The sequence below is a fragment of the Eurypyga helias genome, unplaced genomic scaffold (genome assembly GCF_000690775.1).
Source record: "Eurypyga helias isolate BGI_N326 unplaced genomic scaffold, ASM69077v1 scaffold42536, whole genome shotgun sequence".
Taxonomy (NCBI): domain Eukaryota; kingdom Metazoa; phylum Chordata; class Aves; order Eurypygiformes; family Eurypygidae; genus Eurypyga; species Eurypyga helias.
The window spans coordinates 2,161-26,463 of NW_010258134.1; the positions used below are offsets into that span (position 1 = coordinate 2,161).

General features: G+C 40.1%; 1 protein-coding gene across 1 annotated transcript; it reads right to left on the reverse strand.

The window, feature by feature from the left end:
* Nucleotides 1–2,922: 2,922 nt before the first annotated feature.
* Nucleotides 2,923–24,216, reverse strand: ZDHHC2 (zinc finger, DHHC-type containing 2). The gene is made up of 12 exons (XM_010154253.1): nucleotides 24,196–24,216; nucleotides 21,435–21,529; nucleotides 18,144–18,264; nucleotides 17,148–17,217; nucleotides 15,547–15,579; nucleotides 11,003–11,123; nucleotides 10,138–10,270; nucleotides 7,653–7,779; nucleotides 7,401–7,493; nucleotides 6,192–6,301; nucleotides 5,696–5,773; nucleotides 2,923–3,116 (listed from the first exon to the last, which is right to left on the reverse strand). Exons 2-11 carry the CDS (start codon nucleotides 21,495–21,497, stop codon nucleotides 5,733–5,735), a joined length of 912 nt encoding a protein of 303 aa, XP_010152555.1. The 5' UTR covers nucleotides 21,498–21,529; nucleotides 24,196–24,216; the 3' UTR covers nucleotides 2,923–3,116; nucleotides 5,696–5,732.
* Nucleotides 24,217–24,303: the final 87 nt, after the last annotated feature.

Here is a 24,303-nt window from a genome sequence, read left to right on the forward strand (position 1 = left end):
CACCCCCTCCTAGGTGTTCCATTTCCCTAACCGAAACAGTTCTCGGGGAAAGCCTGGAGCACTCCATCACCAGAACAGCAACTATCACAGAACAGGTGTGGGCTGCCTCCGGTGGTCCAATCCCATGTGCTGGGTTTGTTCTAAGCTACAAGTTAAGTTACACGTGCGGGGGGCTCTGATTCACGTGACTCTTTATGCATATACAAAATAAATCTAACTCTTGTCATTAGGGACTTGGGCCCATCTGAGGATGCTGCAGAACTTGTCCAGCTTCCACTGGAGCTGGACCTACAGTCATACTGCTAGGCAAATATCTGGGCTATTACTGTCTCTTTTAGCAAAAAAGATGATTAGTAACTGTACAGTAGGTAAAAAGCAGTCTTTAAAAAAATACAGAAATAGCAGAAAAGGCTGTAGTAAAGTGCCTAGCAAGAATACAAAGACCAGGAGAATCAGTGTAAGCGGACAAATGCCACCACTGCATCCTTGCTCCCTTACCTCTTTGGGAGTTCTCCCACGTGCATTGTAACAGCATTGATGCTCAATGACAACATGTCAGAAAGACCATTTTCACTTCACTATACAAAGTATTGGAGACCTGAACGCCAAGAACACAGGCATACCAGAAACGGGACTTCAGAGCACGGTGAGCTCCCTTTGGCTCATCCTCCATGCAGTGCGAACCACCAGGAACCCTCAGAAGCCTGCTGGCAGTGCTCGTACCCATCCTGGGAGCAGCTGCAACCCTCTGGCTCGGATCTCCTAAACCTTTGTTTATCTCTGAGCTATGTCACTTCTCTTTCTCCCTCTCCTCCTCCCTTCAGCAGCACGTTTCCCAGGCCTCCACCAGTTTTCTGCTAGAGCAACAGCCTCTGGCTACATCAAAGCTGCAGGTTATTTAGGGCTATTGTGCTTTCTAAGCGTGACTTCCAAGACGCTTCTCGATCCCTAATCCCTGTCCTTTCTCTGCAGCGACCACCAGCCTTACAGAGAGCTCTCAGAGCCTGGGACACAGTCAGGGAGGCCGACTTCTGTATCAGAGAGCTCCGTTTACACGGTGAGTTTTGCTGGGGAAGAAATCTGGTTGTAGGTAAAAATACGGAGCAAGTTACACTGAAGCTGCATTTCAACTTGGTTTTTTTCAAACGCGTGCTCCACGGCAAACCACCCTGTGACAAACTGCGTAAAAAACAAGACTATACAGGTAGAGAACTTGAACTGTTAAAAAATATATTTTCCCCTCTCCCCCTTACCCTTTGACAAGTTACCCTTTAAACGAACACTCACGTGAGGTAAGCTGACAGAACGACACCGAATCAGCAGCTGTGAAAAACTTTTGGTTGCTAGATATCTGCAGGCATCATGTAAACCGTGTGCTACCTTCATGCTAGTTTAAAAAAAGGTGTTCTACATCAAGGGATCTGTACTCTGGCACTTCTGGCAAGAAACAAGAAATTTTTGGGCTGGTAAAATGTTAGGATGGAAAAAAACAAAGTAAAACAAATACATTTTGTCCTCAAAAAAAAAAAAAAAAAAGCTCCATGTTTGTGCTCCAACAGCAACTGGAAACCCAGGAACCACATTATAAGGTTACCTGCCTGTCGGAGAGTCGGTAAGACTTCTGCTTTCAGAAATCCATCACCTAGTCCTGCTGCCAGTTTTCTGAACAAACAGCTGGCACCTTTACACTGTGAACCAACCCATTACGTGACTCAGGTTTAGCAACAGGAAGTATTTCTCTGCTTCAACTGAACTGAGCTTCATCCCAGAGGTTTTTGCTTTTGTTTTGGACCAGTTGTCTTACCTAGCCTCCTAGAAAGCATAACTAAGTTCCTCCTACAGTTGTTTTCAGCATAATAATTTGCACTTAACTGTAAATGCCGATACCGTAAATGCAGTGTGTAGAAAAGGCACGAGACAATTACATCTGTGTTGCAGAAACTTCCTTGACTTTGAAAGCTGACAACGCATCTTTCATTATCTGGCCGGCCAACCCTGATCCTAAGGAAGCTGCTAGCTCCTAACCGAATAGGAGGGGGTCTCCTACGGGCAGCAGCTTGGCTTTTTGGTACTGCAGTCAAACATCTCCTTCCTGTAAATGTAAACAGCACAAGTTACAACAGGGAGTCTCCTGGATTGTTGGTGATCCTCGTTCAGTTATGCAGTAAGAAAGGTAGTGTCTTAAAGGACAAGTGAGAAAAGAATTCCAAGACAACTGCTGATTAGTAACAAACTGGGATTTGGAAGGACAGTGGCCCCCAGAAACGCAGCTTGGTGAAAAGCCTTTCGGATCAAAGTGAACATTTGTTTCCCAAAGGGGTTAACGGCTCCAACCGGAACAGTAAAACCCCCGTTCCATAGCACTGCCCTGTGCAGCTCCCATCAAAATCCCCAGCTGGCCAGCTCCAGTTATGTATTATCCGTCTGAACGCAGGCTTTTTATTGCTCCAGTGACACGCTGGAACGTTCAATGAACAGAGGGGTTTTACCTCCTTCTCCACAACTTTTTAAACTACTGGTAGTGCACATCTGAGGAAAAATGGAGCCTTTGCCATAATGCTTTCCAAAAATGGTCGGCTACTTCACTTGGGTTTCCCCATCTACAAAAATTGCTTATTGAGCAAGAAAATACAGCCACCACGTTATTCTTACTCAACACTGGCTGTTCTTCCACTTCATAAAGCCACTAGTGCAAAACTCTGATTTGAGAGTCAACTACTTAATTCAAATTGTTCTAACAGGTGAACTTTCAAAACCAAGGCAGAGAACGTGGACTGATATGCAAAGAGGTTACAATTTTCTTGTGCTGAATAGCAAAGTAAAACCAGCCGTTGAATTTTTACAATTGTAAACTCAGACTCCTCTTTTTTTTTTTCCATTTCCTAATACTCAGACTCATCCTTCACCATTCAAACCCAGTGATTTTAAGTTGAAACAGTCTTTCTGTGGTTCAGAAGTAGTATGTTTAGTTTCATGTTTCAAGCAGTGACATGGAGACAGCTATTCATCTGTCAGTTTGTTTTCTGAGCACATCCACACAGGAGCAGACAGGAGCAGCTGGCCAACGGGGCTGATACTTGGAAGAGCGCATCTTCCAATGACAGCTTTTTCTCAAACTGCAACAGGCCATTAATCACAAAACACATTATTAGAATTGAAGAATACTTAGTACGTTATTGCAACAGGTCTCATCAACTCCAAGGGGAAAATGAACAACAGCGGAATGAATATCCCACCCTGAGGAGGAGCACACCAAGACTGTTCACAATCATGTTATTAATCCACTTCAGGATGACAGTGACTGAAAACTGAGTGCAGAGCTAGCAGGCCAGCAGTGTGTAGAACGAAGGGAGCTAGTTCCAGAGTACTTCCAGGTACCGACATCAAAAACCAATTCCCTATTACATTAGCATAAACCACATCTAGCACTCTCAGTAATTAGTCCTCTGATTAAAGGATTACAGAACACAGGGTACTGAACATATAACTCTAGTTGGGACAGAAATTCAAATTGCTGACACACTGTCAGGGGCTGTGGGATGTATTTCTCATGTCAAACAAAATTAGTTGTGTTGTGACTTCAGCATCTTTAATAAAGTATTCTGTTCACTCCCTAAGGGCAAATAAACTGAGTTAAAAACAAAGTTAAATGTGAAGTAGCTAAAAAAAAGGCAAAGTGTTTTTACATAAGGGCTCTTATTCCAGCAACTGTATGTCAGCTATATATGTGTACACACACAGTAACCTGGTTTTTGTGTTACACCTCCATGAAAGTCTTTTAAATGCCACACAGAAATATCTAGTGGAGGGTGTCCCTGCCCATGGCAGCGGGGTTGGAACTAGATGATCTTTAAGGTCCCTTCCAACCCAAACCATTCTATGATTCTATGATGATCTCAGGGTTAAAAGTTATTACTTAAGTAAATAAAGCATTAGGGCTCTTGAAAGTAGAACTCCAACCTGACAGAAAATAGTTGCAATTGATATTTCTGTCACATAATACAAAAATCTGTTTCTTTAAAGCCTCTTTCTAATGCTTTACTTTTGGGTAGTGATGACATGTAAGACATTAAACTTAGTGAAGTTGAATAATTTATTCTTTTCCAGAAGCTGCTGTTTTGTTGAAACAGCTGAGGGATTAAACTGGGCAAAAGCATATCATTTTACATTTTGAACAAAGGGTTAGAAATAGGGTTTTTTTAATAGAATCTAAAACCTCACACAGAGCTATCAAAACTGCAGACACCGGCTGTCTTGCTCGCTCATCTCTAACTTTGTGCATCTGACACCCACATTTTCAACACTTCTGCACTTCACACCATCATCAAGTTTGTAGATGTACCTATATCTGGAACTGTCTACGTCTTCGTTCACCACAAACCCAGAATGTAACGGTCAAGAATTTTCTGGCTTCATGAATCCAACTGAGCTTCTGGGACATTTTTGGTACAAGCTGCAGGCCACCTCTTGCATCTGCACAGCCACCGTTTTTTATCATCTGCCTTGACAGGGCAATACCGCGCCTGGTGGGGCTAGTAACAATCACTGCAGTTCTCTGATGGCTTTCTAAGCCTTCCACTTCCTCCAGGAGTGACCCAGAGCAGCCTGACAGCATGTCCAGGAGTCAAGTCACACACACATCAGGGACACCCACTTGAGACACTTTTTCAGGATGACTGAAAGGTATTTCCAACAGCAGGGTGAAAACTGACCTTGCTAGTCAGTTTTCTGACTCCTGACTGACTGACTCCTCCAACACTGTTGGAAAATCACTATTTGGCATGCTGAAATTCTTTGGGTTGGAGTCAAATTTTTTAGCCCACTTTAAATATAAAATAGCTGATTTCTGTAAGCTTGGGTGGGGTTAGAAATCCTCAAATGCTACAGTGAATGTGACAGTTGAGTACGTCCATTCCCGTCAACCCAATTATTAGAGCCCCCTCCTCTTACATACCTAAGAAAATTTACTAGCTGCTCCTCAAACCTGCGCTCTGAGAAGCTGAGGTTGTAAGGTGCTGATGCAAGAAATAAATTTATAAAAACAAAACAATCCAGCTGTTTTTGACAACAGGCGACTAAACGTACAGGAAGTCACATGGACACCTTTTGTCTTCAGTTGGCAGCACTTGAAAACTATGGAGCAGGATGCTCAGCACCTAGCACCGAACAAGCTGCTAACAGTTCTACATATTAGAATAAATCTCTTCTTACTTCATTATCCGACAGACCTTTGCCTGCTTCAGTAGGCCAAGCTGCCATCTTTGCGTTCAGCGTTAAGAACTAACTTCATTTTGAAGCCAACACGGCTTCATCAAGGGCAGACCGTGCCTGACTGATAAGGTGGCCTTCTACGATGGGGTCACGATTCTACGATTCGTTTTCAAAATTAGCATTACAAAGATCTGCTGGACAGCTGGAATAGACACAAGTCTGTTATCTTTCTAGAGAAAGGGAATACGAGTAATTTGTAATACCCCCTAAAACCAATAAAGATGAAACAGTATTTTGCAAACGTGACACATCAAGAAATCAGAGGTTTAGCTTAACACTGAATTCATGTGCTACTACCTCATGCTAAAAAAAAAGACATTAAATAAAAAACAGATAGGAATTGCTTTAGTAATTTTCTTTTGTGCATTCTTCAAGGGGTAACGAATCATGGCATCGTTATGAAGTACACAGAGTATCGACATACCTTTCCTTATATATTCAGGTGTTTCGTTTGAGAGAAACTAGGTTTCATTTTCCATGGTTAATGCAGGATTGCTCATACCTTTAAAGACAAAAAAAAAGATATTTCCACAGGAAAAGGTGTCATGATTCTTTCAGCAAACAACACAGCCTTTAATAATTAACCTTCTTAACCTCATTCTACTATTACCACATCTTTTCCTGTCCTGTGTCCCTTACACGGCTTTTCACTAGTTGCAAAAAGGTGTCATATTCTGATTTAAGTAATTTATTCCCAAAAGCATCATTAGGCTCAGCCTAAAAGATAATTAGCACCTACTACTGTTGGGTATTCTCTTGGTCAAGTTTAACTGGGAAGAGCACAGCAGCTCAATACATGGAACTTCCTACAAACATGCACCTGAACACAAAAACCAAGTGACCTTGGTCATTTCCACACGATATCCTCCAAAACTAGTTCATTACAAAATGAATGATTGCAGCTTAAATCAGTTCCTTACCAACTTTGCCCTTTTCAGCCATTCCACTAGTTTCTGACCAAGACGGCGTATCCGTAAGAAGATGGCTCTGGGAATCGCGCAACGGCTTTGCAGGGAACAGGTGGTTCTCACTGTAATGCCAATAGAAAGAACATTGCAGTAAACTGCAGCAGTTTTTCACTGTCTCAGCACACGTTACGAACGGTTTGTCACCGGCAGTATTTCCCCTACCCTGCCTCACTGCTTTTCTGACGGATCACTGCATTTTTGTCACGACATCCATCAACCCATAGCTGCCACAGACGCAAGGGCAATCTAAACAGCAGCTCTAGCACGGGACGGGGAAACATGCTGATTGTTGTCTTTATTAATACACGTACTTCAGTTCCAACTGCACTCTATGCATATTCACTCCCACTACAACAAACCTGACCTGATAAAGAGTGGAGAGAACGCCTCCAAAATCACTCGCCTAATACGAGCTATGGATTGCTGGGCTAAGGTGTAAAAGGTCAACAACCCGAAACCTACTGTATTTCTTTTATTCACAGAAGATTGTCAGTATGATTCAGTTATCATTTCTTCGTCACATATTCAAGCCTGCTCTCCTTATCACACACTTCATTACATAAATGCTGCTGAAGAGTTACAATATGAAATACTAAGCTATTATATTTAATTCATTTAAGGAACATCTGCATACTTCCCACACTCTATAAAGATGTCATGTACATGAAGGATGAGGATTAAGATAATATTTCTGCTGACAACAGGATGCAAAACACTTGCATTTAACACGCAGCTTCTTGTGCTTCAGCACAAGTGCCGAGAGCTGGGATTCCCTTACACGGAGCATCTTTTCACCGGAGACGCAGCAGCAGGCCTCCCGAAAGCGTTGCAGGGTAACGCGTCTGTATCACAGGCAGACCAACTAATGGTCTCCTCTGTATGCAGAACAGAACGTTACGGATACTGTTTAGGCAGGCGTGGGAAATTCAGGTCCTGGGATGCCACTGAACCGAGACAAACTTATTTCCATCAATTTAATTAAAAGTCTGAGGATCAGCTGAATGACAACTTAGCTGTTTAAAATCTGACCTGTATTTATTAATAGGATAGTCTTCATTTGTGTACCACTTTCAACTATCTTATACATGGTTCTATTTATATGTGCACAGGAAAAAAAACAGACTATCAACAGTTTGAAAAGAGTAACAAAAAGCAGATTACGTTTTGGATGTTGAATTAAGACCACCCGGTGTGGACGCTTGCTCAGGGTCCTGATTAACAAGGCAAGTCGGGAAGGAGCAACCATCCCCTAGACTGGAAAATTCAGAATTAGTGTCATACACACACAAAAAAATACTTGGAAGAACTTTTTTTCCTAAGGTGCATGTTACTGTATCTTATTTCAAAATACTCCTGAAAACCCTGTGGATCCTGATTATTCAACGCTTTCAACGCATTACACGCTGAGCATACCTTGAAAACACAGGCAGCAACCAGTATTTCTTCTCATCACCAAACACCTGCCTCAGGTTTTTGCTGAAGCCCAAGCTAAAGCCGTTCTTGTCTGTTCTGTGACGAAATATGGGAGCTCTGAATACCTCTTGAAAGAAAAAAATAAATCAGATTTCTTGGCAGGACAGCACATTAAAGTTTCGCACCAGTATTTAGGATGATAATCCCATCATCCCAGAAAAAAGGCTGGCTTGCCCAAATGACTCGGGAAGCTGGTCCAGCCACGAAAGCCAAAGTCAGTGCTACAGCCACCGTGTGCCAAGTCCTGCTGCTGAGGAAGGGTGACGTTTCCTCCACCCACCTCCCTAGTCACAGCAAGGGGGAGTGGTATCTTTTAGGAACATTTCAGCATGTGACAACGCCACAGAGACTGGTCAAGAAAGAGAAACGTAAACAAAGGGTTTACTACAGAAAGAGTAATGCAAAAGGGAGAAAAGCTCAACCCACTTCAGTAGTAGGACTCGTCACACCCTGGGCCATGAAAATACTGTGTGTTTCTACAGCTGCGTGAAGAAAGCACTTTACTCGCAGACCCAGATTATTCACCATGGATGTCCAACCTGTATTTCTGGAGAAGGGAGCTACATATAGCTACAAATGCTGCAAAGTGCCTGAAGCAGAAAACTCAAGTCCCTTTCCGCCAAGTGACTGATAGCTGTTTTATTCCCTTAACTGGCTACATATAGTAGGCAAACTACATCCTGATAGTACAGCTCACACAAACCGTGCGGGAGCCATGGAGAGATCGTCCTTCTGCAGCAAGTCCTTAGCTGTGAGCTGCTGCAAATGACCTTCAACATGTAGTGTTCGTTAGTTAGAGATGGGGGAAGGTAAACCAGACACGCCCTTTTAGATGCTCCTGTTAGGCTACGAAAATAGCTCCCAGGATGATTTAAGCACAATCACACTTAAAACTGTGATGGCTTCATTACCAAACTTATTGCATGTTCAGGGTTTCACATATTGAGCAATTTCCCAAAGTAAAATAGGAAGAAAGGCAAAGTGATCTTTTTGAGTAGCTTAACTGTACAGAACATGGTAAATTAATTACGTGCATGGAATTCAATTTGTATTAAAAACATGAAATATTGAGTTAGAAGTTACCTCTGAACATTTTTCTTTTGCACTAAAATAATAAGAACAGTTTTTAAATAGGACACTTAATTATTTATGTTCATTTAACCATCATTAATAAAACTTTTTTCCACTTAGAACTAGACTGACCAAATTTTTTCCCATACTAATTTCTAAGTAAATGATTTTTCAGAATACTGAAGAAACCCACAAACCCTAGAGAAATCTTGAAATAAACAAGCTTTCTTCCAATTAATTCCATTTATCATCTACATATTAGTAAATCCGAAGAGAACTGTAAAAAACCAGATCAAGTCATTAGCTTACTCCAATTCAGTTTATGTCAACAGAAAACCATTTAAAGATTTAGACACTTCAATGAGTATATTGCAAACTGGTGATATTACAATCCAGGATATAGTACAGAACAGGCACACAAATCTTCTGCAAACCCTTTTATTTACTTATTTTTAAGATTTGTAACCAAACATGCATCCACGTGGTGGGAAATCCTCGTTTAACACCGATACTCAATGCAGTTAAAGATACACTCCCACAGTACAGGCACAGGCCACCTTCTTTGAGATTTTTCACATCGTCTCATAACACAGAGTCCTTTCTGTGCATCTGTGGCTGTATGGTAGACAGGACTCACAACTGTGGAACTGCCCTTCGGATCTCCGTGTTCATTTACTGCTAAATATAGAAGCACCGCCCTAAAGCGTGTTCTTCTGCATCAGATCATCCTCTGACATTGGCTCTGTGTGCTCATTCATGCTGATCAAAACTAACACCACAATCACCCTGCCTTCCACACTGGGGTTGGTTTTTTTCCATCCTCGACTGCAGTACAGGCAAAGTTTTGGAATTAATAACTATGCCGTTCAGAGATTTTAAACCAAACTGCAGCCGGATTGAACAGAGGAGCTTTGGTTCTGCAGGGGGCACGGGTGGGAACAATGCGCTGGAGCCACTGTCCTGACTGAGCTACCACATCGGAGGACTCTGAGCTTAGGCTGGGTACGCCAACAAAGCAGCCCTTGTGCAAGTGGTCGTTAGTGCCTCTAACACTTACTACAAAGTGATCTCCATTTGTTTTCTGTATCTATTTATTCAGTTTCTGTTAAGCTGTGGGCGAAGAGGGTAGGTTCATTAATAGCTTGGCTCCTTGGGGCAGGAGGAAAAGAGTCAGAACTACCAGGGAGCAGCAGAACTGGGGAATCCGTACTGGACAGTGCCAGACCCGGGCACTTCTAACCAGGATCCAATGCTCCTGTATAGGATTGCCCACTTTTTCCATTACCCCCACACATACAGTGTACATCTGTTATTTATTTTTTGCGTCAAACACAGGCGCTTCACATCTACTTACCTAACGTAGACTTATTCTTGCTGACCAGCCAACAGTGATACCCAAAGAGAGAAGACAGACTGACAGAAAACATTGCTGCAGCAAAGAATAAAAACATGATGTGGAACTTGGCTTGAGTATCTGGAAGGCCATTCTAAAAATAAAGAAATAATTATGCTGTTAGAATTGGGGAAATAGCTGTTTAATTTGATTATTAATAATCCTCTATTCAGCCAAATCAAATTCAGTGCAGACACAAACGTACCATGCAACAAGAGTCTGAGTAAATGAATTATACATCTTCTATGAACAGGTGGCCGTGTAATTAGGTTGTTGACAGCAGCTAAGTTAAGGAAACGGGCCCTTTCTTGAGAAAGTATGACAACAAGAACCTGCAATTTGGATCTGAACTTTGAAGTGTCTTCTAGACAAGAATATTGATTTTTACAAAAATTGTTTTGTTTAATTAGCCTTTTCGAAATAGTTATAGCATAAATATTGCAAATCTAAGAAGGTACCACCCTAAGTTGTGAACCCAGATAATTATCATTAAAATACTAGAAAACAACCCTGAAGCCTTTTCATAGCACAGCTTTAAAAGAAGTTATCAAAATGTACATATAATATAAATTCCCTTCTAGACTATTTTTAAATGATTAATAACTACATTCTTGTCCTATATGCAGCTTCAAAATAACGTAGGAACAAGTGAAACTTCATAAACTATGACGAAAAGCAAAAAAATTAAAGGGCTAGGATTATTAGATTAACTCTTGTACCCTGTATTAGGAGACACTAGTTTACAACGTAAAGCCTTGAATCTTAGACTTCTTGTGCAGTGGGAAGTTCACACGCTTAAACACATCATGCATATTAGAGTACTTACTGTCCAAAACTTGATAAAATACTGCAAATCCGTTGCAGCAATGAAAAGGCAATACAGTAGAGAGTAAGCCAAGAAGAGAAGAAAAAATTTGTAATTGGAGAATCCTACACAGTTGTTCACCCTGACAGAAAAAAAGTAAAAATGGAATGTAAAGCAAGTTAAGATTCTTTGCTTACATTTTATTTTAGAATCAATTTACTCTAAAAAAGTTAGTACCAGTATGTAAAGCAAGTTTTACTTCCTATCTCTGATACCTCAAGCTACTGAAATGTCTGTAGCTTCAACTCCCAGATCAGTGCAGAAATTCTAACTGAAACAACAACTGCTACCCAAGGAACTTTAGCAGGTAACACCACTTTCAACAGTTTGCTGAAAGTCAGTTTTGACTTAGGGCCTGCGACTGTTAACAGGTGAGTGATCCCTCCCCGTCCTTGTCTTGACCCACGAGCCTTTCCTTTTATTTTCTCCTCCCCATCCCACAGCGGGGAGGAGTGAGCGAGCGGCTGCGTGGTGCTGAGTTGCCAGCTGGGCCTGAACCATGCCAGTAGGTAAGCTTAAGGATCCACGTTTCACCATTAGGCATGTTGCACATAGCAACTGGGACAGTTACGAGCCAAGTTTTTGCATCTCAATTTTGTGAGAATAAAAGCAGTCTCATTTAATCCCTGTCCTCCTTCATTAATCACACTACATATCAGTGTAAACTTTATTAGTAAGCTTCTCAAACTTAAAGAGTATTCACAAGAGATCCCTCAAAAGCATTACATGTATATAAAATAATAAGGGAAATAGTACTGTTGAGGAAACAGTAAATGTTCTATAGCAGTGACAACACGACACCGAATAAGAAAGATTAGGAACATTTAAATATACATCCAAATGTTAAATCTCATTTTAACATTTTCACTTATGGGCTTCAAATTCCCCTGTTTCCCATTTTTTAAGATTTTTTTACCTGATAATGAGCAACTAGTATAGAATACCATCGGGGAGACATGTTGAGGGCGCATTTAGTACCACAGCAGCTTCCCATTAGGGGCAATATATTACATATTATAAATTTTAGAGCTCTGTTAAATGTCATGAGGTTACATCCACCAAATGAAAAATGCTAGAGAGACATCCATGAAAGCACCTGTATGTTGAAAACTAATTCTCAAAAAAATAAGAAGGTGTGGCAAGTCCCTACTTTAGCTTCTGTTGGAAGTACAGGACAAGTTATTGCAACTGTCATCGTCTTTAGGGAGACGGTGATGGTAACGGCAGGAGACACAGTAATCAGAATAGGGTAAAATCTCAAAACACCAAATGAACTTACACTGTACACTACTGCTATCCATCCTCAGGGCGGGTATCACAGAAACTTCTGTGATATCTGCTGTGTTTTGGTATTCTTCTTACAAAACTTGCCACCCTGGCTAAACGTGAAACTTAGCACAGCCTTTTAAACATGCAGCAATAGCTAAGTACCTGTATTAACTACAATAAAGAAGGACGCAAAAGAGGTTGTTCTAATTAAAAATAAACCCCAAACAACACAACACAAGATGTTTCTAAGCTCATTGTGATACTTATTGGAAAGCAAATTTACAATTCTCCAGAGTGAAGTGCCTTCTTCATTTTATATGTCCAAGTCAGCAATTCCATGATAAACTAACTGCAAGCAGTTCAGATGCAAAGTTTCTGTGATAACCCTACTTCACTTACACGGTATGTCTTTTATGACAGTTTTTACTTCATGACACTGCTTACTGAGAAAAGCAATACCAACTGAATCGTTATTCACCAGAGATGGTATTTCTTGAATCAAAATGATTTCCTTCTTGTTGTCTGGCACACTCATTAAAAAAAATTGCTTTAATAAATTATCCTCCCTCCCCGCGGTTCTGGCAGAGCCCCAGACTGAGGCATGCTTACTGGAAGAGAATAGTTCACCAAAGCACTGCAGGGAAAGTAAACACCAGGGTTTTGTAATTATGCTATTTGAATATGTAGTATCAAATCGTAAGACCCAAGAATGGTGGTTAGATTTAAAGTCTAACACTTTTAGGAAGAGTGAAACTGATAAACGAACAGACAACTTGCTAAATAATCATGTGCTAAAACCAGCACATAGTGAAACATTCACACAAAAGCACGTTCCAGGTCAAAATCTGGATTACAGACAACATTTAAAGCAGTTAATTCTGAAGTACAAAAAGAAGAGAGATCCTTTCTATCTCAAGAGTTAGTTTACTGAAAATGGGAGGTGAAAATAACTTAGCAGGCACTGAAGGTGATGCAGCTCAGTTAACGAAAAGCACCACAGCATTAAGGAGATTCAAAATACTTTCCAGACGACTCAAAAGATAAAGATGCTTCAAATGGCTCCTAAGGTGTTGCTAATGCACCTTGTTAATATGAGGGTTGTTACGCAAACATTATCTTCCTGGTGCCTCAAGCCATCACGTTCCTGCCTGCAGCTCCATCTATGGTATGAGCAGCAGGAGCACTAGAATAATGATCACTAAGGCTTTTATTGCTGCCTCACTTACACCTTCTGGACCAGCTAGAGGGCAATTAGCACTAAATATTTCCGTTTATCACAGCATTTCCATTAGCCCAGGAGTGATAGCCAAAACAAAGCCTCCCAAAAAGCAGAACACAGCTGACGTGAGGCTGGGGCATGACTACCATCTTATTACCTCTGCCTTCTAAATTAAATCTTACTTTCCCTGGTGTACTTACAACTGTCCTCTCTCCAGAAATCTTTCTCCTAGAAGGACAGAATCACAGAACGGTTTGGGTTGGAAGGGACCTCAAAGACCATCCAGTTCCAACCCCCCTGCCTTCCACTAGACCAGGTTGCTCAAAGCTGCATCCAGCCTGGCCTTGAAGACCAATATTAAAATAGTAACCCCCATTTCTGCTTCCCTGCTCTCCATAAACATCACACAGGTTCTTTGCCACCTCCTTCCTACCAAACTCACCACCAAACAATCCCAACACGAAAAGCAAAGCAGGACCTAATGATGTTTTCAGAGGGGCTAAAACACACCATTATACTGACCTGCACCCTTACTTTTGTTGGGAAAACAGCCATGAGGTATTTCCCAGAGACCCCCTGAACATGGGTCTTCAAAGGGAACCACAAAGTTGGATCAGCACCTGTGCCATATTTCAAATCCTCTTGTCTTTCCCACATAGTTAGTTTTTTCAGGGTGAGCAAGGAAGACAGAGATCTACTCAGCTTTGGGAAAATAAAACAAGACAGTACCTCTTTTTCTACTGCATTTCTGTTAGTTAGAGTAGAAAAGGAACAATTCTCCATCAAGAAGCATGACACGTCTTTCAAGTACCTTCTCTATTCCTACTTTTTTCTTTTGGCTTATTAACTTAATGAGCAAAGAAAGTACTTTCTCAAACTGGGTGTGTTTGTGGTGTTTGGATATGAAGAGTCTGCAAACAGGTAAAATAAGAAAATGCTACCAAGAGGAAAACGGAGTTTATTTTCCTTGAAGTCTATGCCCTGGTGAAATACCACTTTATGGACCCTTTACACAACACTTAAGTGCTCAGTTTATGGTTTGTTATTTGATGCAATGGACTTCTATTCTGAAATTCAAGTTTACATGACGGACATGTTCATGTACTAACCTAAGACAGGACAACTCAAAAAATCCCAAACAGACCATAAAGCATTCAAGAAGGGTGCATAATACTGAATAATAATAGTAATAGTGAGACTTTTCACTGATATCCTGTCAGGAATAGCCCGACAGCTATTTTTCTTACAGCTTTCTACAAGACAGCTATAAGAAGGCCAAAAAAGGAAACAGCCTTTTTTCTTCTAAGAAATCTGTTCCACAATCAACTGTTTTATCTGTTTGTGTAGTTTTTTGGGTTTGGTTTGGCTGCTGGGGTTTTGGTTGGTTGGTATTTTGTTTTGTTTTGTTTTTAAGCAGCACACCACTAAGCACCATCAAGTTTTACATGCTAATACCCCTCCACCAACAACATATGTAGGAAGTAGCTCTACCCTGTACAGTGAAATATTTCTTTCAATTGTCTCTACCATGCGGCTGCAAAACAAAAGAGACTCTTAAATCAAACTGCATTATGCCAGTGGCTGTAGTCAGGACCAAGACAAACAGGAGGAGCCCAGCCCTTGCCTTTGGTTTGTAACCGAGGGTAGTATTTCATCATACAATGCAACTAAGCCACAGTAATAATCAAACTCAAAGTCCATGAAGAAAAGATGCAATTCTTGAAAGAATTTTTTTTCCTCCCTGGAAGTCTACCTCATCCTGGCTGTAAAAACATGGAGTTACCAAACTCAAAGGTCTAAGAAAAATGATACATTAACTTTTTTCCACATCTCTCAATTAGGAAAAGAGGACATGTAGTAAATAACCCCAATGGTCCCTCAAGGCCAGTAACCTCACGTAAGCATCTAACTCTATTCTAGAGTTAATATCAACTCTAGCACCACCTTCATAACAGGCCCCTCAAGAGTGTGTTTTACCAAATCAGAAAGTAAGAAAAGAAAGCAATAATACACTCACCAAGGGCAGTGATGATCCATTTTCAAAATGCATCTTGAAAAAACCCAACAGAATTCCAAGCATTGCAAAAGCCAAAGAAAAACCAAAGTCAGAAGCACAGTCACGTGTCAGATTTAAATTATTTGCATACAGATTAAGAACTGCCTATACGTACTATTGGTTACCCACTATATTTAACAAAGAGGTCTACGTAAATTCATATAATACAGCTTACCTACAAGTGAACGGTAGGTAACCCAAACTCAAAATGCCTGATCTGTCAAGAGCTTAGTGAGGTAAGAAAATGCAATCTGTAACTTCAGCTTTAGAATTTTGTCCTCATTCTGACTATATTTTTCAACTACAGTTTATTCTCTAACCGAGACTTAGAAACAGGGCTAATTCAATTATTATATACTCAGTGATGCAACTAAATATATCTCCAAGTACATGAGTTGCTTTTCTAGAAACATATGCAGGTGCACAGGAGGTTTTTAAGAACTTACCTTGTTGGAAAAACCCCAAACATTGTTGCCATTAATCAATCTCCATAATAAAACATGCACAAAAAAATCAGAGTTACTTGAAGCAAGCAAATTTTGACAATGCTAAGGACAAAATTAAGGTATTCTGAAAAATACATTAACCAATGACATTCTGCAAAGTTTGCTCACATTTCATAGGATAACACAGGTCACCCTCTTTCTCTACCCTGCTCAGACAAAAGAATGTTCCTTTCATTGCAACGACCATCCCACACAAGACAACAAGAACCTCTTTCTGTCTCCACTCAGCTACTCTTCAGTGCCTCTGCTGTTGTGCTGCACAAAATGGAAAGTCTTCTCTGCCTCCCAATCCTGCTTGGAGGTTTGAGGTATTACCAGCTGAAGAGTATTTGGAACTTTTTCTTTAAAGCTAAGAATAAATCAGCCTTTGAGAAAGCCCCTTCTAAGTTAGAAATTTAAATCACTGGGGGCAAGAGTGCAGAAACACACAGACATCCAAGTTAACTGGAGAAAGGTCAGAGAAGAACAGGCGAAAGAAGATTAAATTAGAAAGCAATTAGACTTCTGGGGAATATGGAGGTGAAGTTCATTTTGTGTTAGACAAACAAAACCTCTAATTTATGGCTTAGAAATGGGAGATGCTTGGTTGATTCTTTCTTTAAATAAAAGAACCTGCAAGTTATCCAATGAAAAATAGGATATTATTACCTCGGATAAGATGTAAGTGACATCATGATTAGACTGAGATGGGTAGTGATCTTTATTCAGATTCTAACAAAAGAAGCAAATTTTTGTTTATCAGCTATTTTTGGTTACATTCTTAAGGAAAGTTCTTTATTAATATTCATAATTTTTAACCGTTACCTAAAGAATGTGTAAGACCACATAATCCATGTTGGCATCAAGAAAGCCCTCAAATGAATTAGATTAAGTTGCAGATTTCCTTAGAAAGAAATAAATGATTTTTTTAAAATCCTGAAAATATCAAAGGAATAAAAAAAGCTTCTCTGCCAAAACACTAAACCTGGAAAATCTATGCATAAAACCCGAAATGTTTCTGTGCCCAGAAAAACCCACATTTATTCAGAAAACCACTTATTTAAAATATTTTCTTACTTGTCGCATACAGAACAGTGATGGCAACGATCTGGTTTTACAAGATGGCATCGGTCACAGTATCTGATTGCTAAAGGAAAAAGTCCCAAGATTAGATCTCAATGCAGAGTTAAACACTTCGATCCCTGAAGTCTGCGCACAAGTAAATACTCAGCCCAGCAGAACCCCCAGGAAAGCATTTCAGCACGATCAGAAGCAGTTGCAAATATTGAAGCGTTCTTTAAACACTTGCAGTGCTGAATCCAGCAGAACCGAAAAAGGTCAGTTTTTGCAATCTCTGCTAATCATGCTAATCAGGAGTTTTTCTTCCAAATCCCTCAGCTCTGCAAAACAACCAACAAAACCCTCACTAGACTGGAAAACCTTTAAAGACTGTTCAACAATATCGCTATTCTAAGCTACTATTCTAACAGCTTTAATTTACTATATGAGATAATCTCTTGGATTTGCTTAGCTAGCCAGCATTCCCAAATTTACAGTATCAGTAGGTTAAGATTAACTCTTAGTTAGGAAGAGCATTTGTTCTTGCAACCGACCAACCAGCAAGTAAATCAGTAACAGTTTCTGACTGTGACCCATCTAGCTATACATCACATGCCGACAGCGATTAACTTTTGATTTTACCTTTTTAACCTATGAAAGAAGAAATCTGTCAGTTACAGATTAACGTTAAATGCAGTTAAAGACTGCTACAGCCTCTTCTGCAGTTTGTTAGTATTACAAGCTATTTGTTAATGTCAGTTTGCAAACATTTAGTAAGGCACTGCCAATCCACTTTAAAATCCTACGCAGCAATTTACTTCCCGACAATCTTTCCACTGAATAAAAGCAGCTGCATAAAGCTACATCAAAGCTGAGTTCTTGGCTCACTTTGTTATTTTATGAAGTATGAAAAGCAGTTCTTCCCTACAACCCAAACCCTTGAAATTCTTTCTAATTAGTGTAGGTAGCACATCAAGACACCTGCCTTCAGTGGTCTCCTGAACACCTATTTACCTCCAGACATTGTCCGTGTATAGATAGGGAGATCCTTGGCTGCCCGTCTTAAGACTTCTTGCTGAGATTCACCTCTAGGCTCCCTCTCCAGGGACTCCTTGTCTGAATATGATAGATGAAACTGGAATAATTTTTAAAATCAAACATATGTTAGCAAATTTCAAGTTAAATAAGTACCTGTAGAGATGTAAAGGGAAAGAAATATTCGTTATATAAAGATGGATTAGCAGCATGTACAAGGTATTACAGCAAATAACCCAGTGTTCCTAGGGGCACTAATCTAGTTTATGGCGACTAAGACACAATTAAAATTATTTCTGATTTGGTATTGCTGCAATGCTGAATGCTTCCAGAAGTAATAAGCAACACTGTTCAAGAGGAGGATCAAGGGCTTACCACTCCCTTGGAAGGTCAGTTAATTTACCTCTGTAATACTAAGTATTAGCTGGTGAATATAAGCTCGGGATGACAGTCTAACTGAAAGAAAATACACTACTAGTAACTGCAGGAAAAATAGCTTTATTTCTCTTCTGGTGTCTGGCATTTTCCCTTTTGGTCTTTGCCACTGGTGTTTGGATGTATTTCAGAGATAGGAAGAGATGGGTGTCCTGTGTGACAGAATAATCTCATCTTCCTCTATAAAAGGACAATTTCTGTCACTGCCCAAAGTGGCAATAACAAACACTCCTCTAGAAAGAGCCAAGAGGGTACAAATTACTGAGAGATGCATGGTACACATGAAGTAGTCCAAATTTCTTACACTCAAAAGTCCTCTGCAACACAGTCAGCTTTGTCGCTGTAACTCCTAGAAATGGGCAGATGCTGAACTCTTTGGTGTCTCTATCAGAGAAATAGGACAGAACCACCTCTGAAAAGAGGTTTGTATTTAGCAGGCAGAGTGGCTGTGTCTAGCCTGCATTAGAAACAGATCCCTCTGCATAGCATTTATGGCTACAGGATGGCTGATCATTACAATAATATTGATTTTTGTCCTAAATGGAAGTGATGCATGTAGTAAAACTAAGAAAGCAGATAGCAGCACACAGTTCGGAGCCTATTCTCACCTCCATAGAGAAAGCACCACTTGCCCTCCCTGACAAAGCCCACAGTCTCCCAGCAGAAGCTGGAGGTTCACTGTTTAGCAGGAGTTTCTCAGGTCACCTTTCATTTTTTTCCCTAGCAAGAACACTCTTACCAACACCTGAATTGATTTATATTGGGATACACAGGATTTCTCACTGCAGAAGCTTTGTTCAGAACATTTGGGGTTTTTTTTTTTCTTTGAATGCTTCCTGTTTGGTGTACACAGAGCTATTGCTCCATCATTCTGTATTGGTTCTTAGAGTAGTCCTAAGTCTACAAAACCCTCCTGTCTGGGAAACCATCTTCTTTCCCACTTTCATGCAATGCTTGCATATACGGGGTACACACAGGGACAGAATGGCACACGCTGAAGCGAAGTCCCTCCAAGTCTCTTAAAGAGAAACCGCAGCCAGAACTTCAGTGCTTTTCATAGGTGTAGAGAGTTCAAACAGGCTTAAAAGGAAATATGCAGGCCGTGTTGTCTGCACCAGCTGCAGTATGCATGAAAACAGAACGCAAAAGCTTTATCCGTTTTTCAGTCTTCAAATGAGTATTTGCTATAGTTGATAAAAGTCAGTTCAGTTAAGCTGAAATACATCCTTTTATGTTTACAGACTTCACCGTAGAAACTAGAAGCCAAGCAGTAACTTAACATTATAAAGTACACTAATTAAATTTTTAAAATACTGCTCTAGTAGATTAGGAAAAAAAGACATGGAACAACAAATAAGTCACTGCCAGCAACATTGTGTAAATTCAAAGAACACAAACACCACACATTGCTTTCTATTACTCAGCTTCAGTACTTTTAACATCCCATTTGAAGTTCTCCAGTAGCACTGCACGATAGCTTTGTTGATGGCTTTTTCCCCACTGTAATTACTAAGGATTTGTCAAAATGTTTTGGAAGTCTTTTATTGGCATCAGTCCAATGATTTGAAAACCTTCTAATTATCACTACAGTCACCATATGCATGCATATGTTTTGCTATGTAATTACCAAACGAAATAGGTTCTTAATCTATTTTGCTCCTCTCCACCCCAAGCTGTAGTAAAGACTGCAGTGTGAAATTCAAGGAGGATGCCAATTACTTTGAATTATCTACTTGTTTCCACAGTTACAGACCTCATTAGTGAATGAAAAGTATTCAGAAAAGAACCTCTGCAAAACAGATAATAGAAATCACAAGCTATTCATTTTGTGTTGGCATGGTAGTTATAGGAGCTAGAGTTAGTCAGCATGAGTCCATGCTGAAACAAGCATCGGCTTTGTGGATATTTCAAACTCCAGAGCAGCCAGAGCATGATCCTCTTGACCTCAGAGGTTGTGCAACACAGCACCTAATGAGGTCTGCGGGGTTTCTTTCCAAAGGCAGGACGGAAGAGCCCAAAAAGTTGTGCTGGTTGTACCATGCTGCATGGGGAGTATTTCCATCAAGGCTATTGACAGTTTTCTGGGGTTTCTTTCTTCTTTAAATGTTAGGAAGAGTGTGAAATTAAAATTTAAAAAAAAACAATACTGCACTAAAAACTATTACCTTGAGGCTACATCATACTGCACATGGTTTTATATCTTAGTATTTTCCAAGACAACTGGATCCTTCTTCTTTGTACTTCTGTACTAGCTGGACGTGAACTGGAGGTATATATTTACTCAGACCTCTTTTTCCACGCACCTGTTCTATCCTAGCTCCCTTCCTACTTAACCAGCCGTGGCTTCCCAGCATCAGCTTACCTGTTGTGTGCTCACGTCACAACCCCCAAGTTCCTTCATACGTAAACACACGGGGAAGAAGCTTTAATTGAGAGGACAACAGACAGATGCTGACAGGCAGTATAAGTCTTAAACACAGGCAAGTAAATTTTTTGCCCACATAAAAGCATTATATTCCCATGCAAAGACTTAAGCTGCTAGTTCAAAATTGCATCTTTTTCCAATGGAGATTGTTTTTTCTTCTTACTATCATAAATATTATCTACTTTTAAAAATATCTACTGAAAGAAACCTTTAAATCTTTGAGAAGGTGCAACTTTTTGTCTTGGTCCTTACACTGTTTGCAGTCTGACTTACTCCTATTAAGAAATTGTAACTGCCATCTGTATTTTTCTACACAGTGTAAAACTACATGCGTTCAGAGTCTAAGTTATTCAAATTCTACAAAGTCAGGCATTTGACTAGGCTCTTTCAGAAACAAAAGTTTATCTTACTTCTTTTGAAGGATTCATTGGTAGCGTAAAGATTGTTTTCCAATATGACCAGACGAACAGCATGAAAAATATGTGGTAAGCAACCAGGCACACAACTAAAAACAAAAAGGAACAGAATTAATACAAACAGACCAGTGATATTATAGTACTTACAAACGGATGCTGTATGTATCACAGAGTTACTCTAACAGATGTAAATACAGAGGCTCTGCAAAAGCTTTGCAACAAAAATCTCGCACTGCAACTTTACATGAGACAAATACAGACTGTGGGGGGAAAGCCATGATACAGGCTACATACAGTACAGAAGTTTGAGAGGAATAGTTAATAGTCTATTGGAGCCCCATAATTATTTAGCACGCGCTCTCCCTTTACACGTTTCTTAAATCCTATTTAACTGATGCATCTCTGCTTTTCAGCTTTATAAACCACCTAGGGAGACTGCTAGCCATGCAAAAAGCCCCAAACGAAACCCCAAAAACCCCTCAAAAGGAAGCACAGCTACCTAAACAGTGACTAGAGTAAGGGGAGTCTTTGAGTGGACATGCATACAATACCTGAGCAGTAACCATAACGAGCGAGCTTGTTTTGCTAGATTTTTAGGAGGGAGTACAGTAGGGTGGTTTGTTAAAAACCTGCAGGTTCTTTAAATTCAAATGTTCATTCACTGCTTTATATTCTTCACAGCCAGTGATTTATTCTTAGCTTTTTTTAACAGATGCCAGTCAACATTTACCACGCTGAGTTGTTTTGCTACAACACAGAAGGTAACATTAAGCCTGCCATGGATGGATAGGTGTTCCCATTTAAGAGCTCTCACGGTACTAAGCGATTCACTACAGTAAACAGTAAATCCAAAACTTGTATCCTCTGATTAACTTGCTTTACTGCACAAGAAAGAATATTTCCTTGAATTTTTCTTCCTCAGGCAGAGAAGCAGCAAAAAAAGGACACAGCTAGGGCAGCAACAGTGAAAAGTATTATTTCCCTGCTGTACAGATGAACTCAGATCATAGACAGCTCAAGGTTATATGGAAGCTACATGGTTAAATAGTCTCTATACAACTTCCGTAAATACATAAGATCATAAAAAAAAACACCACAAAGGGAAACTTGTGTACTTTCACTACACAGACTGAAATACTGACCCTGTATGGTTGGGCCATGTTTTTAAATATGTAATGCTATTCAGTGCTAGAGAATTGTCTATAATGCATGCCTGAAGGTGTGTATAAATGCAGGAACAGTAGCCCACCGTGTTCTTGGGTTTTGTAATTTTGCCTCAAAACTAACGCTGAATAAATGTTTCTGGTGTTTACTCAAAAAAAGCAGCACCACAGCAAATACTTATTCACTCGGTAGTTAAAAATAATAAACAAAAGCTAACAAAATCTGAGGAGAAACGCTGTACAAAGCTTTTGGGATGAAAGGAGGAAAGAGCCATATGCCATGTCTATAAACTGAAAATACCACGGTAAGTAAGTGACAGAACTGAACTCCACATCAAGCACAATCCACTAAATGACCATCTTATTATTGTACACCCATCTGGCAGGAACACATTTTTATCGATGCTAAAAAAATGATATGCTCAAACATCATCATTCTTTTTTTAAACAGCAGCATATTTATGGCAAGGCAGGGCAAGTTACGTCAGTTCTGTACACCATGTGTTTACTAATCTGCCTCTGTGTTTCACTGTTGTGAGAATAACAGGAACTGTAATTGATAAAAAAATTCCTTTTTAATATATCTGAAGAAAAAGACTACTGGAGGAAGACTTTTAAGTCTGAAGACATTATCCCACGTTTCCTCTTTAAAGTCTACAAAATTAAGCTCTTTGCTCTGACCCTGGTCCCAACTCGTCACCTCTCCCAGGCCACCCACCCACCAGTCTCCCTGCACCGCAATGGAGACCCTGGGCTACCCAGCCGCTCCCTGGGCCTGTGGGTGTTGAGAGTCCAACCTAAGACCCTCAATTCCTTGCAGACAGAACAAGAAGCGCTGTCTTCAGCTCCCTGGGCAGAAATCCTTCCGTTTTACACTTTTTCTGAAGAGATCCCAAATGGCGTATCCCTTGCTCCAAGGCAACCCATTTACAAATAGCTAGTATAGCTGGAGTTGCCTGGAAACTTGCAGCTGCCTGTACTGGAGCTGATCCCCATTTGCCCAGTTTTCACCCCTGAAAACACTTGGGGCAGAAGTACCCCCACCCCATCCTCCAAATGCTCTGTATCCCAACAATTTACACTTCCATGTTGTCCTGTAGTATTAAAATAGCACCTGGAAAAGCAATCTAAACATGCTACAGCCTCGGGGTAGGAACTCCAATGACAGTTTGGAGTCACAGTTTTATTATCTTCTCAAAAGGTTAAGTTTCTGAAGGATTCTTTTTCTTCAAGGAAACTGACTAACAAGAAACCGCAGGAAAAAAATCTCCCATTTAAGTACACAATCCACACAAACACCTTGCTCATCTTCAGAATTCCTGGGTTTACAGTAATTTTTTTTTTAAAAAAAACAAACCAAAAGGATTATTTTAGCTGATGCTTCAGGAAGACAGTAAGAAAAATAAGAGTTTTCATTTTTCTCATCTATTTGGAATGGCTAAAGCAATACTCAGAAACAGCTGGGTAATAAAAGGAGCTGAGGAACACAAGCAAATACACTTATTTCAGGTCTGTATCTCAGTTCTGCTAGTAAACTACTATACCAGCCTGATATACGAATTCCATTTGTAAATAGCTAATAGAAAGCTTACCTTTTTCTCCAATATTTGTCATTGTCACTGAAAAACGAGAAAAAAGAAAAAGTGAAAGTGATGTAGCTGAATATTTTTAACTTTTGCTTTTCAACCAAAGAGGGAAGA

Coding starts and splice junctions, on each gene's coding strand:
- ZDHHC2 (XM_010154253.1), bottom strand. CDS start 21,497: ATGCTGTTCGTCTGGTCATATTGGAAAACAATCTTTACGCTACCAATG. Junction 15,580..17,147: donor CACTGTTCTGTATGCGACAA/GTAAGAAAATAT, acceptor GGTTTTTTCAAG/ATGCATTTTGAAAATGGATC. Junction 7,780..10,137: donor CAAGAATAAGTCTACGTTAG/GTAAGTAGATGT, acceptor TTTTCTTTCAAG/AGGTATTCAGAGCTCCCATA.